Source organism: Salvelinus alpinus, chromosome 16 (assembly GCF_045679555.1).
Source record: "Salvelinus alpinus chromosome 16, SLU_Salpinus.1, whole genome shotgun sequence".
In the NCBI taxonomy this organism is placed as follows: Eukaryota; Metazoa; Chordata; class Actinopteri; order Salmoniformes; family Salmonidae; genus Salvelinus; species Salvelinus alpinus.
This window is the reverse complement of record NC_092101.1, coordinates 39,468,560-39,482,451: the sequence shown is the minus strand read 5'-3', so window position 1 is coordinate 39,482,451 and position 13,892 is coordinate 39,468,560. Positions and strand designations below refer to the sequence as shown.

At 45.9% G+C, this 13,892-nt stretch overlaps 1 protein-coding gene across 1 annotated transcript; it reads left to right on the top strand.

The window, feature by feature from the left end:
- The first annotated feature begins 8,103 nt into the window (after positions 1-8,103).
- On the top strand, positions 8,104-13,084 carry LOC139541495 (UPF0690 protein C1orf52 homolog). The gene is made up of 3 exons (XM_071346188.1): positions 8,104-8,568; positions 11,532-11,745; positions 12,198-13,084. Exons 1-3 carry the CDS (start codon positions 8,260-8,262, stop codon positions 12,344-12,346), a joined length of 672 nt encoding a protein of 223 aa, XP_071202289.1. The 5' UTR covers positions 8,104-8,259; the 3' UTR covers positions 12,347-13,084.
- Positions 13,085-13,892: the final 808 nt, after the last annotated feature.

Sequence of the window (13,892 nt, the reverse complement as noted above, 5' to 3'; positions counted from 1 at the left end):
TGATCTCTTTTTGATGTCACTTGTTAAATCCACTTCAATCAGTGTAGATGAAGAGGAGGATGTTAAAGAAGGATTTTTAAGCCTAGAGACAATTGAGACATGGATTGTGTATTTTCACACTCAAAAGTTTCCCATGTGTATCAAGAATGGTCCACCAGCCAACTTCACACAACTGTGGGAAGCATTGGAATCAACATGGGCCAGCATCCCTGTCACGTTCCTGACCTTATTTTCCTTTGTTTAGCTTTGTTTAGTTGGTCAGGACGTGAGCTGGGTGGGCAGTCTATGTTGTTTGTTTCTATGTTTAGTTTCATTGTTAATTAGCCTTATATGGTTCTCAATCAGGGGCAGGTGTTTGACGTTTCCTCTGATTGAGAACCATATTAAGGTAGGCTGTTCACACCGTTTGTTTGTGGGTGATTGTCTTCCGTGTCAGTGTTTGTACCACACGGGACTGTTTCGTTTGTGTAGTCTGTTCCTGTTCGTGCGTTCTTCGTTGTTTGTTAAGTTCTCATGTTCAGGTCGGTCTACGTCGTTTTGTTATTTTGTATTTATCAAGTGCTTTAGCTTCGTGTTTCGTCTTGTCTAAATAAATTCATCATGTATTCATCACCCGCTGCATTTTGGTCCGATCCTTGCTCCTCCTCGTCTGAGGAGGAGAACGACTTAGACGAACGTTACAGAATCACCCACCAACCAAGGATCAAGCAGCGTGGGAAAAAGCAGCAGCAGCGATCGCAGGATTTCTGGACATGGGAGGAAATACTGGACGGTAAAGGACCCTGGGCACAAGCTGGAGAATATCGCCACCCTCGTGAAGAGCTGGAGGCAGCTAAAGCCGAGAGGCGGTGGTATGAGGAGGCAGCACGAAAGCGAGGCTGGAAGCCTGTGAGTCAAGACCAAACATTTCTTGGGGGGGGGGGGGGCTAAAGGGTAGTGTGGCGAAGTCAGGTAGGAGACCTGCGCCAACTTCCCGATCTTACCGTGGAGAGCGAGAGTACAGGCAGACACCGTGTTATGCGGTAGAGCGCATGGTGTCTCCTGTACGTGTGCTTAGCCCGGTGCAGGTTATTCCACCTCCCCGCACTGGCAGGGCTAGATTGAGCATTGAGCCAGGTGCCATGAAGCCGGCTCAACGCGTCTGGTCTCTAGTGCGTCTCCTCGGGCCGGCATACATGGCACCAGCCTTACGCATGGTGTCCCCGGTTCGCCAACACAGCCCAGTGCGAGTTATTCCACCTCCCCGCACTGGTCGGGCTACGGGGAGCATTCAACCAGGTAAGGTTGGGCAGGCTCAGTGCTCAAGGGAGCCAGTACGCCTGCACGGTCCGGTATATCCGGCACCACCTCCCCGCCCCAGCCCAGTACCACCAGTGCCTACACCACGCACCAGGCTTCCTGTGCGTCTCCAGAGCCCTGTTCCTCCTCCACGCACTAGCCCTATGGTGCGTGTCTCCAGCCCGGTACCACCAGTTCCGGCACCACGCACCAGGCCTACAGTGCACCTCGGCTGGCCAGAGTCTGCCGTCTGCCCAGCAGCGCCTGAACTGCCCGTCTGCCCAACGCCGTCTGAGCTGTCCGTCTGCCAAGCGCCGCCTGCGCTGCCCGTCTGTACTGAGCCTTCAAAGCCGCCCGTCTGTCCTGAGCCTTCAAAGCCGCCCGTCTGTCCTGAGCCTTCAAAGCCGCCCATCTGTCCTGAGCCTTCAAAGCCGCCCGTCTGTCCTGAGCCTTCAGAGCCGTCCGTCAGTCAGGAGCCGCTAGAGCCGTCCGCCAGACAGGAGCCGCTAGAGCCGTCCGCCAGACAGGAGCCGCTAGAGCCGTCCGCCAGACAGGAGCCGCTAGAGCCGTCCGCCAGACAGGAGCCGCTAGAGCCTTCCGCCAGACAGGAGCCGCTAGAGCCTTCCGCCAGACAGGAGCCGCTAGAGCCGTCCGCCAGACAGGAGCCGCTAGAGCCTTCCGCCAGACAGGAGCCGCCAGAGCCTTCCGCCAGACAGGAGCCGCCAGAGCCTTCCGCCAGACAGGAGCAGCAAGAGCCTTCCGCCAGACAGGAGCAGCCAGAGCCTTCCGCCAGACAGGAGCAGCCAGAGCCTTCCGCCAGACAGGAGCAGCCAGAGCCTTCCGCCAGACAGGAGCAGCCAGAGCCTTCCGCAAGACAGGAGCAGCCAGAGCCTTCCGCCAGACAGGAGCAGCCAGAGCCTTCCGCCAGACAGGAGCAGCCAGAGCCTTCCGCCAGACAGGAGCAGCCAGAGCCTTCCGCCAGCCATGACCAGCCAGAGCCGTCAGCCAGCCATGACCAGCCAGAGCCGTCAGCCAGCCATGACCAGCCAGAGCCGTCAGCCAGCCATGACCAGCCAGAGCCGTCAGCCAGCCATGAGCAGCCAGAGCCGTCAGCCAGCCATGAGCAGCCAGAGCCGTCAGCCAGCCATGAGCAGCCAGAGCCGTCAGCCAGCCATGAGCAGCCAGAGCCGTCAGCCAGCCATGAGCAGCCAGAGCCGTCAGCCAGCCATGAGCAGCCAGAGCTGTCAGCCAGTCCGGAGCTGCCCCTCAGTCCGGAGCTGCCCCTCAGTCTGGTGCTGCCCCTCAGTCCGGAGCTGCCCCTCAGTCTGGTGCTGCCCCTCAGTCCGGTGCTGCCCCTTAGTCCGGTGCTGTCCCTTAATCCAGGTGGGTTAATTTGGAGGGTGGCCATTGGGAGGAGGCTCCGGAAGCGGGGATTGACTATGGTGGGGTGGGGACAACGTCCAGAGCCAGAGCCGCCACCATGGACAGATGCCCACCCAGACCCTCCCCTATAGGTTCAGTTTTGCGGCCGGAGTCCGCATCTTGGGGGGGGGGGGGGGTACTGTCACGTTCCTGACCTTATTTTCCTTTGTTTAGCTTTGTTTAGTTGGTCAGGACGTGAGCTGGGTGGGCAGTCTATGTTGTTTGTTTCTATGTTTAGTTTCATTGTTAATTAGCCTTATATGGTTCTCAATCAGGGGCAGGTGTTTGACGTTTCCTCTGATTGAGAACCATATTAAGGTAGGCTGTTCACACCGTTTGTTTGTGGGTGATTGTCTTCCGTGTCAGTGTTTGTACCACACGGGACTGTTTCGTTTGTGTAGTCTGTTCCTGTTCGTGCGTTCTTCGTTGTTTGTTAAGTTCTCATGTTCAGGTCGGTCTACGTCGTTTTGTTATTTTGTATTTATCAAGTGTGCTTCGTGTTTCGTCTTGTCTAAATAAATTCATCATGTATTCATCACCCGCTGCATTTTGGTCCGATCCTTGCTCCTCCTCGTCTGAGGAGGAGAACGACTTAGACGAACGTTACAATCCCTGTGGAACGCTTTCCACACCTTGTAGTGTAGTCCATGCACTGACGAATTGAGACTGTTGAGGGCAAATGGTGAAGCAACTAAATATTAGGAAGTGGTTCCTAATGTTTTGTACTCTCAGTATATGTACTGTATTGTAGTCATGGCTCATCCTATATAACTGCAAGTGCTGGTCTGAACATTTTCATAACAAATTCATGATGTTATTCATAAATTCATTTTGAAATGCTTATTTTAAAATGATTGTAATTTGAAACCTAAGGGATCAAATTGATCAATCTAACATCACCTCTGTTTGTTACAAATGTCTTCACTATAGTGTCATAATGGTTATGATCCAGGCCCACAGTTATAACATGACAGACAGACAACTAGAGCTCAGTCAATGAACTTTTCACAGAGGTGACAGGTAGGCCTTCTCCTTTTGGGTTACTATTACTTTATAGAGTCAATCTGCACCTTGCCACTTGAGAGTGGAGGAGAGGAGTACTGGGAGAGAAACGCAAGCAAGCGGAGTGATTGATTGTTCACAATTTCAGGTAAGAGCTGTAAATAGATACAAATAGTCCTAAAGCCTAGAATAGATTAAATTCGATCCGTGGAAGATCTGCTTTATAGCCGCTTGACATTTAAAGGTAGCCTAATTGTTGATTGAGCCGACATATGCTGCATTTCGCATACTGTGTATGCGGGAACATTGCCTTTAAAATGTGCATCCCGGCCTAAATATTGAGGCATGGCAGGCGGGCTTGATAGGTCTATAACAAAATTGTCTACTCTAGTATCCTTTGGGTGGGGCAACTGCCAATAATGTTGCCAAGCACGCGCACCAGAGTGTGCCTTGCAGCCTACAGTCGTCCTCTTGACCCCGCCAGTTAAATGGCCTGTAGGTGTAACATTTGTATTTATGAGACTAGTGTAGAGTAGACCTAAGAGGCTACAGTGATATCATAAATATTCCCTATATAATTACAGTGATATCATAAATATTCCCTATATAATTACAGTGATATCACAAATAGGGCCCTGTATAATCGAGTCTCTCGAAAAATGCCTACCTATTCTGCGCAGGTTGCAACAAAGTAATTTGCAAGGTTGATTACCCCCGGACAACACCCTAAGTGCAATCAATCACCAAAATATGTTTGTGTCCCAAATGGCACAGTATTCCCTATAGGCCCTGGTCAAAGTAGTGCACTATATGGAATTGGGTGCCATTTGGGGAGCAGACATCATCATAAAATAAAGGCCTGAAAGTGAAAGGTCACCTGATTTCTGTTGTTGATTCAGTTATGCAGGGCAAGCTCATTCAAGCGGACCTAAAAACACTTTAGATGTGTCCTCACATCTTCAGTGTGTTCTCCCCTTTGTTTCTCCTACGTTTCTCCAGTGTTTCCATTCCTATAGGTCGGTGGTAGTGTCAGTCGCACTGGTGTCACAGGGGCTCCTGTGACCTTGACAAAAGAGAGCCTGAACCAGGATGCTTCCGAGGCCACTGACCTACACAGAAGTCAAGGATGTGCCTGCTGAGGGAGTGGGTGGATAAGGAGGGAAAGGAGGCAGAGGAAGAGTGGCAAAGAAAGATTAAGGAGGTCGAGCTCCAGGCCTCTGCAATGGAAAAGGACTTGGAAAGTGAGAAGACCAAGGCCTCCTTGCTTCAGAGGGAGCAAGAGGACACAAAGGCCAGTCTTAAAAGAAGTGAGGTAAGCAGGGCCTTGCATTTGAGAGCCATTGAAGAGGGACAGAGGAAGGTGGATGAGGTGGAGGTCAGGGTCTCTTGGATGGAAAGAGGCCTGTAGGAAACATCTCTCCAACTGAAGAAAGAGCAGAGCTGGAGACAATGAAAGTTTAGAGTTAAGAGCAGTGAGGACTCTGAGACCAGGCCCTAGAGATGGAGAATGTTAACACCAGAGTGCAGGGTGAGGAAAGCAGGGCTTCAAAGCTGGCCAATGCTCTGGAGGAGGAGAAAAGGGTCAGAGGTCAAGGGAAGGACCTCTGGCCGAAAGAAAGGGGGAATGACAATAAAATGTCAACAATGAATAAACAGCTAGAAAGGACTGAGGAAGAAAACAACGCACTCAAGGACAACATCAAGGTCCTTCAGTCTAAGATTGAGAAGGATGAGGAAGACATAGGGGCAGAAAGCACTGCCTACTGTAAGTTTAGGAGTGAGCTGGGAAACATGGAGGAGAGAGCCGCAGGGAACATCACCTACGACCAGCTGAGGAGTGAGCTGGAGAAAATGGAGTAGGAGAGGCAGGAGGAGAAACTTTCCTTCAACCAGCTCAGGACTGAGCAGGAAAACAATCTGGCAAGAGAAAATATTATTTGGAGAGGGCAACCCAGCTAGCACATTTGGTACCTCGGAAGTTCTGTGAACGTAAGTTTTTGGTTTCCCATTGGTTCTGAGAACGAACCCATATGTTTCCTGACTGGTAAAACTGAACGTTTTTTAAACATTCTGAGAACAGAAGTGACAATTTTGCCTGTTCTGGGAATGTACATTTTTAGGTTGCAGGGAGGTCCTGATAATGTTTTTACTATGGTTCCCTGAAACCTTTCCTGGGAGGTTTAATTAACGCTCAGAGAATGGAAATTATTGGTTATTTTGAGTTAAAAAAAAAAAAATGTATAACTTGCTTAACTTTCACTGAATGTTTCAATAATACTATTAATCATGCAAACACATACATTTTTTATTGTGACACACCACCACCAGGATGGAGCTAGCATGCCATGTTTTTTTACACATACAAAGCTGTTAATTTTTGTCTATTTAAACAGACCCCATTCAAAGGAAACAAGCAGTTTTTTATCCTATCAGTATCGAAACATGGTCCAATGACGCACAACGACCATTCTCTCTGTGGGGTGTTTTGGGAAACACATGATATATCTTCGACTGTTGTAGGAAAGATGCATTGTTAAAACACCTGTAAGCCTAAATTCCATCGCTATCGGGAAACCGGGCGCAGGTTAGGTGTACGTGTATCACCTTTTCAGTTCAAGAAATGGGTTTCTCTGTCCGAGTAGAAGAACGGAGAACTTCCAGCTCCGGGGGAAAGATGGCGGAAACGGATGATGAAGTGGATTCTGAATACAATGGCGGTAGAATCAAGGAGAATTGGAGTATTGTCCAAAATAATGGAAAACGGAGCAAAGTAGGGTACAGTGATGAGAATGACCCTTTGTATCTAGTAGGAGTACGGTTTGTTAATGAGGAGTAGCTGAGCAGAGTACCAATCTTTAGAAACCATTTGAGTTATGCAAACTGGTGGAGAGATTGCTGGGTAAAGTGAAGGCTGTGAGGATCACGAGAAGCGGGCTTGTTTAGATTTTTTGTGCTTATGCGGATCAGAAGGAACGTGCGTTGTGTCTTAACCAGTTTGAAGTGTCGTGTATGCCTCTTCGGAGCAGGGCACCCCTCAAGGAGGTTATATCAGGCGTCTCATGGGAAGTTGATTTTGAAGAGATGAAAAATATTCCTGGAGTAATTGAAGCACGTCGGATGAATTGTGCGGTGAATGCTGAAAAAGTGAAGAGTCTATCTGTTCTTCTGTTTTTTGATATAGAGTCTCTCCCTACTCAAGGGCAGTTAGGGTATATTAACTACAGAGCATTTATCCCAAGACCAATGCAATGTGAACATTGTAAAGCTTTTCGTCATGTAGCAAGTGTTTGCAAAAGGGAGAATCCGAGAAGTCCAAGTTGTGGATGGATTATATTATGTGTTGTAAGAGGGATGAATATGTGACATGTTGCAATTGCGGTGGGAACCATGAAGCCACATCTACCGAATGCCCCACAAGGGTGAAAGAGAATGAGGTGGGCAAAGTCAGGGTTATAAAGGGCATTTCATATGCAGTAGCTGTGAAAAGGGTTGAGGGTTTGAATGCTGCACCAGAAGAGTCCATTGTAGTGGATAGGCCTACACTGTAGGATGCAGGGGTTGCCTTTCACCAGCAGGATCCTGAAATGTTAAAGGTTAAGAAGGTGGACTTTGTGGCCTTTATAGCTATGGTAATTAATGGGACTGCCAAGGTGGAGAGAAGGTCCAGGAACATAGAAATCATAGTGATTGTGGTGGAGCGGTTCCTGGGGCTGAAAGATTTCACATCAGAGGAGTTACATGGAATATTGGCACAATTCCTAGAGCCTGAGAAGGGAGACATGGAGAACTAAAAGAAGGAAGAAGTGGGAGTTGTTTATTTTGGCTATGTACTATTTTTATTAGGATGGATTAAGTTAGTATCAGTATTACGTATGGATTTATTTATTTTTTGGTTTCAAACCGTCCAGTTGGTGGCGGCAATACAACGTTTTGAGTGTAGTCCACCATAAAACCCACAGAAGAAGAAGCAGAAAACAAGCACTTATTAAGATCAGGTGTGGCCAATTAGTGGGCGCAGCAAACACATCTGAACACACTTAACAAGATAGATCATGTTGATGACGCACAGAACAGAATGGATGTTTTAAATAACATTCTTAGAACGTTCTCTGAACGTTATTAAAGTTTCATTGTGGTCTTTATGGAAAGTTTTCACGTTCTTGGAAAACGATTGGAGAAAATTACTTTAAATAAAGCCATAAGGAAACCATGGGTCCGGGTTAGGGTTTGGCTGGGGTAGGCCGTCATTGTAAATAAGAATGTATTCTTAACTGACTTGCCTAGTTAAATCAAGTTTAAATAAAAAATTGAGCATGACGAAAATAACTGCTCATAAAAGTTATGTTGCGTGTCTTGGAAAAATGGACTACTGCTCCTTTAAGAAAATATTTTTACGACCATGGTTTTACGTCATTACGTACTCCTTTACGGCAACAGTGACTCAAAATGGAGTAACCAGCAAAAACATCAAGCTAGCTTGCTAATTAATTAGGGGCATCATCTTATCTCTAAAGTTAAATTCATCGTATTACTAGCTGAGGTAATAATTTTATCAGTATGGCTGATAAGAAGAAACCGGACTCTTTCCATTACTTCATGAGTTACGATGATTTGAGTGACAGTAGCGATAGTAACAGCAGCGATTCTGATGAAGCGGGCCAGAAGAAATCAAGGGGGAAGGGGGGGACCGATGCTACTGGAAGTGGTAGCAAATCTCCCCAACACGGGACCAAGCGGGCTGCTAGTGGAGCTCCTCTACCAAAACCCGACGAGCTCTTCAAATCAGTCTCTAAGCCGTCCTTTCTGTACAACCCGCTGAATAAACAGATCGATTGGGAGAGCCGCGCCGTGAAAGCTCCAGAAGAGGTACTGTGTTTAACCAGCAAGCCAGCCAGCTAGCTTTCGTCCATTAGCTAGCTGTTGTTGACCAAGCTAACTAACCTTAACTACCTACTTGCTATGTATACTGAACAAAAATATAAACGCACCATGTGAAGTGTTGGTCCCATGTTTCATGCGCTGAAATAAAAGATCCCAGAAATTTTCCATAAGCAAAAAAAACAACCTTTTCTTTCAAATGTTGTGCACAAATTTGTTTACATCCCTGTATTTGAGCATTTCTCCTTTGCCAAGATAGTCCATCCACCTGACAATGTGGCATATCAAGAAGCTGATTACACAGGTGCACCTTGTGCGGGGGACAAGAAAAGGCCACTCTAAAATGTGCAGTTTTGTCACACAACACAGTGCCACAGATGTCAAGTTTTGAGGGAGTGTGCAATTTGTATGCTGACTGCAGGAATGTCCACCAGAGCTGTTACGAGAGAATTGAAGTTATTGATTCATCAACACATGATACATCTTCGACTGTTGTAGGAAAGATGCATTGTTAAAACACGTGTAAGCCTAAATTCCATCGCTATCGGGAAACCGGGCGCAGGTTAGGTGTACGTGTATCACCTTTTCATTTCAAGAAATGGGTTTCTCTGTCCGAGTAGAAGAACGGAGAACTTCCAGCTCCGGGGGAAAGATGGCGGAAACGGATGATGAAGTGGATTCTGAATACAATGGCGGTAGAATCAAGGAGAATTGGAGTATTGTCCAAAATAATGGAAAACATAAGCCGGCATTTTAGAGAATTTGTCAGTACGTCCAACCGGCCTCACAACCTCAGACCATGTGTAACCGTGCCAGCCCAGGACCTACACACATCCTGCAAGATCGTTTGAAACCAGCCCGGACAGTTGATGAAACTGGGTTTGAAATTTCAGCAAAAATGGTCAGAAACAGTCTCAGGAAGCTCATCTGCGTGCTCGTCGTCCTCACCAGGGTCTTGACCTGACTACAGTTCGGCGTCGTAACTGACTTCAGTGAACAAATGCTGGAGTAGTGTGCTCTTCACGGATGAATCTCGGTTTCAACTAACAGGCAGATGGTGTCGTGAGGGCGAGCGGTTTGCTGATGTCAATGGTGTGAACATTGCGCACCATGGTGGCGTTGGGGTTATGTTATGGGCAGGCATAAGCTACAGACAACGAACACAATTGCATTTTATCAATGGCAATTTGAATACACAGAGATACTGTGACGAGATCCAGAGGCCCATTGTTGTGCAATTCATCCTCCGCAATCACCTCATGTTTCAGCATGATAATGCACGGCCCATGTCGCAAGGATCTGTACACAATTCCTGTAAGCTGAAAATGTCCCAGTTCTTCCATGGCCTGCATACTCAGCAGACATCACCAATTGAGCATGTTTGGGATGTGACGGATTGACGTGTACGATGGCGTGTTCCAGTTCCCGTCAATATCCAGCAACTTCACACAGCCATTGAAGAGGAGTGGGACAACTTTCCACAGGACACAACAGCCTGATCAACTCTGAAGATGTGTTGAGCTGCATGAGGCAAATGGTGGTCACACCAGATACTGACTGGTTTTCTGATCTACGGTATCCAAGGTATCTGTGACCAATGGATGCATATCTGTATTCCCAGTCATGTGAAATCCATAAATTAGGGGCTAATTAATTATTTTCAATTGACTCATTTCCTTATAGGAACTGTAACTCAGTAAAATCTTTTAAATTGCATGTTTCGTTTTATATTTTTCAGTGTAGCTAGCTAATTCCCACAGTGAGTCAGTGTGTGTTGTTAGCTAGCTACATAGCTAACAGCAGCTACTGCTAGTAACTAATGTAGTGTTACATTAGTCAGTAAAACACCACTGCATTCTACTATATAATCTGATTAATCGGGCTGTAATACACAACTTGTTCCTTACAAGCTTGCCAGAAGATCCCGACTGTACCGTTACGCTTGTTTGCACTGAGGTCAGAACGCAATCACAGTTACATTAAAGGAAAAGTTCACCCAAAATCCAGAAACTCCCAAGTGATTCCATACATTGAAACTAGTTAAGTGGAGTTTTTCCTCTCCCCCTCTGTTGTGCTGCACTGAAATGGCTGAAGAAAAAAAACAGGTCAAGTGACATCGCTGGATGTAGACTGCGCTCTGTTCTTTTGCCAGTTAATTAATGATTCAGAAATCTGCGAAGTGTGGACAAATACTTTGTTTTATTTAAAGCGTATGTCCGAATTTACTATTTTTGTCAAAAGTACTACCGTTTTAATTCAGTAAATGTGTACTTTTCCACCTAAAACATTTGCGATTAATTTATATCATTACTTTATGTAGCCGACTGCCACAGCAGTGGAGATGGGTAACTGCACATGTGGACTCTCGCAGTAGCCACCGCAGCCATTTTGCAATCGCAGTCAGCCAACCAGCTCCTTTGTTGTTCAAGATGACATGCCAAGCGTAAGGGTATGGTCAGTATCTCCCGGCATTTTACAATCCAGGATGTTGAATAAAATGACATTTAAACTTACTCTGTCCGGTTTGTCCTACAGCTGCTCAAAATTGAGACAATATCTTCGTTAGAGCCAGGTACAATATACTAATACACATTCTTATTTCATATTCAGTTAGCATTTAACTGTGGGCTGCCACTCAATTTTTTATTTAAAAAAAAAAGTATAACTACAAAGTATGTATCGTCCTCCTGTGACCCTAATTGTGATCCAACAACCTTAATTGTGTGTGATTTTATGTATTCTCATAACTCGCAACCCAACTCTCACATGCCCAGGGCCTGCTTTGGGTCCGGACCCATAGTTTACGAAACCTTAGTATAGTTAGTTGACTGCCAGCTCAACTGGTATAACTCCATGCATTGTAAATTGTACCCCTGCGGCACAGATAAATAGGGGAACCTAAAATTTTTCAATTGAAAAGATTAGTTAATTATTAGTAACTTTGCCTGCAGCCTGCAAAGGAGTTCAAGGTGTGGAAGACGAACGCGGTGCCCCCTCCTCAGACCTACGCCGCGGAAGCGGAGAAGCCCAAGAAGGGAGCTCCCCCAGGGATGGACATGGCCATAAAGTGGTCCAACATCTACGAAGATAATGGAGAAGACGCTCCACAGCCTCACACCGGCAATGCTGTCTTCCTGCCCACAGAGGAACAGCCATCAGATTCAGGTAGGGAGAAAAGTGTTACCTGTGTGACTGACCGCATTCTGCCTGCTTAGTATTACATCTTCCTCCCTACAAAGGGTAGTGGTACACTGTCCATACATCTGCTCGAACCAGAGCCCTCTGCCTCGCAAACACACGTAACTGCCCGCTTGACAAGGTACTAGCCACTTGCGCCACCGAAAAGCTAGCAGTTATGCGACGGGTGTGCAGACATTTCAAGCTGTTGTGTGGGCTTACGGTACCAGCTTTACCTCCATCTGCTTATGCCTGCACATCTCTCAATTATTTTCAGGCAGAAAATGATTTATCACTCTCTCCTCTGACACATAGTAACTTGATATTTACAGCAGGGGGGGGGGGGATATCGGTGCTAGTTAGGCAGGATACAGTACGCAGCTGTGCATTCCCAGTTAATTTCTGAATGATTATGACATGTTGTTTTCTCCCTGGTGTAGACGAGGACGGAGACAAGGCCTCGGCGAAGAAGCGTAGGGTGGAGAGCTTCCAGCAGAAGGAGAAGAGGAAGAGGGATCTGGGCCAGGCCACATCTGACAAGAGCTTCGTAGAGGAAGAGAAGAGGATCCTCAGGCAGAATGCGGATTGAGGCCCGGATTGAGGCCCAGATCTGGTGTGAAGCTCGGGTCTGGCTGCCCTAAGCCTCTGTGACTGTCCTGAAGCTTTGCCCCAGACACCCAACACTATCCCTTCTTCTCCTCTGTGTCCAGCCACTGGTTATGTGAATGGTCCAGTACTCGTCTACCTAGGACACATGATATAGATGTTATTGTTCTGAAAACATTTGGACTGTTATTTTTAATCCCTTGTTATATCTTTGAGCATATTATCCAAACACTAGTGGAAAACGCACGTATTATTGAGTGTGTCTAGGTATTGATCAATGTTTCGTTGTAAATAGACGACCACCTGATCTACATAATATAGTCTCTGGACTGCGTTGGGCAAATCAATGTGTTCGTATGTTTGGATCATGAGCAGATGTATTTTTTTATATGGCAACTTATTTTTGAATAGCAAGAAATGTATGGTAAATACATTTAGGTTATTACTGTCTCTACATGTCGAGACATTAGGTCAAGAAAGACTGCATTTGCTAGAGTAATAAACTGTTCCTCAACATGTAATATTCGCTAGATGGCAGCCTTGAGCCACATTTGGTACACAACCTTTTCACTGGTGGGGAGTAGTATCTTAAATGTTGCCATGTCTTTTAATGCGTCTATACAATATGTATACAGTTAACCACACACTGACAGTTTTGTCTGTTTTGTAGTAAATTCTGTTGTCTTACACAACTGATGCAATAAATGGAATGTGAATATAAGGCTTGCTGATTGGCTCTGTCTTATCTTGAACTTAGAAATCAGCATTGATGTGAGAGTACTAGTAACACAAGCATAACTCTACTGAACAAAACAAAATGGTGTGTTTTGGATCTTAGAAATCCTCAAAGTGCTATATTTAAGCAATAAGGCACGTGGGGTGTGGCATATGGCCTATATACCACGGCTAAGGGCTGTTCTATTATAAACTGGTTACCAGTGTAATTAGAGCAGTAACAATGTTGTCATACCCGTGGTATATGGGCTGATATAGCATAGCTGTCAGCCAATCACCATTCAGGGCTGGAACCAGCCAGTTTATAATGTGAAATAAGTGTGTGGCTTTTGTTGTCGAGAGTAACTTAAAACTACTTTTGCTCATTCTGCACAGGCAGTGTACTTCAGATAAGTCAAGGATGTTTCTCATGACATGGAAACAACCGGGAAATTATTCTGTCTGTCAAACATTAACATTTTTTTAAATTCCTAAAAGTCCTTTTATAGCTACTCATTTCAAATTAAACTACACCTTGGTGATATGGGCCTACTGCACTGTTAATGAATACAGTGTTCCTTTGGTCTTACATTGACTTTGTTCATATTCAATTAATTGACTTGTTTTTCTAACCTGGATTTCTGAGAATGTGCTCTGATTGACATGTATGAAATGAATTCCCTATTTAAATTTCTTTAGTAGTAAATGGAGCAAATATAATGGTGTTTTAGCCCAAGAAAAAAAAGCTGCGTTTCCGCAACGGTTCTGTGATCAGAGGAATTCCTACCATATCAGTCATCGACCTCTGACATGAA

What these genes read in the sequence shown, in the direction of transcription:
- LOC139541495 (XM_071346188.1), top strand. Translation starts at nt 8,260, where the DNA reads ATGGCTGATAAGAAGAAACCGGACTCTTTCCATTACTTCATGAGTTAC. An exon ending in CCGTGAAAGCTCCAGAAGAG is followed by an intron (nt 8,569 to 11,531) that starts GTACTGTGTTTA and finishes CTTTGCCTGCAG; the next exon opens with CCTGCAAAGGAGTTCAAGGT. An exon ending in GGAACAGCCATCAGATTCAG is followed by an intron (nt 11,746 to 12,197) that starts GTAGGGAGAAAA and finishes TCCCTGGTGTAG; the next exon opens with ACGAGGACGGAGACAAGGCC.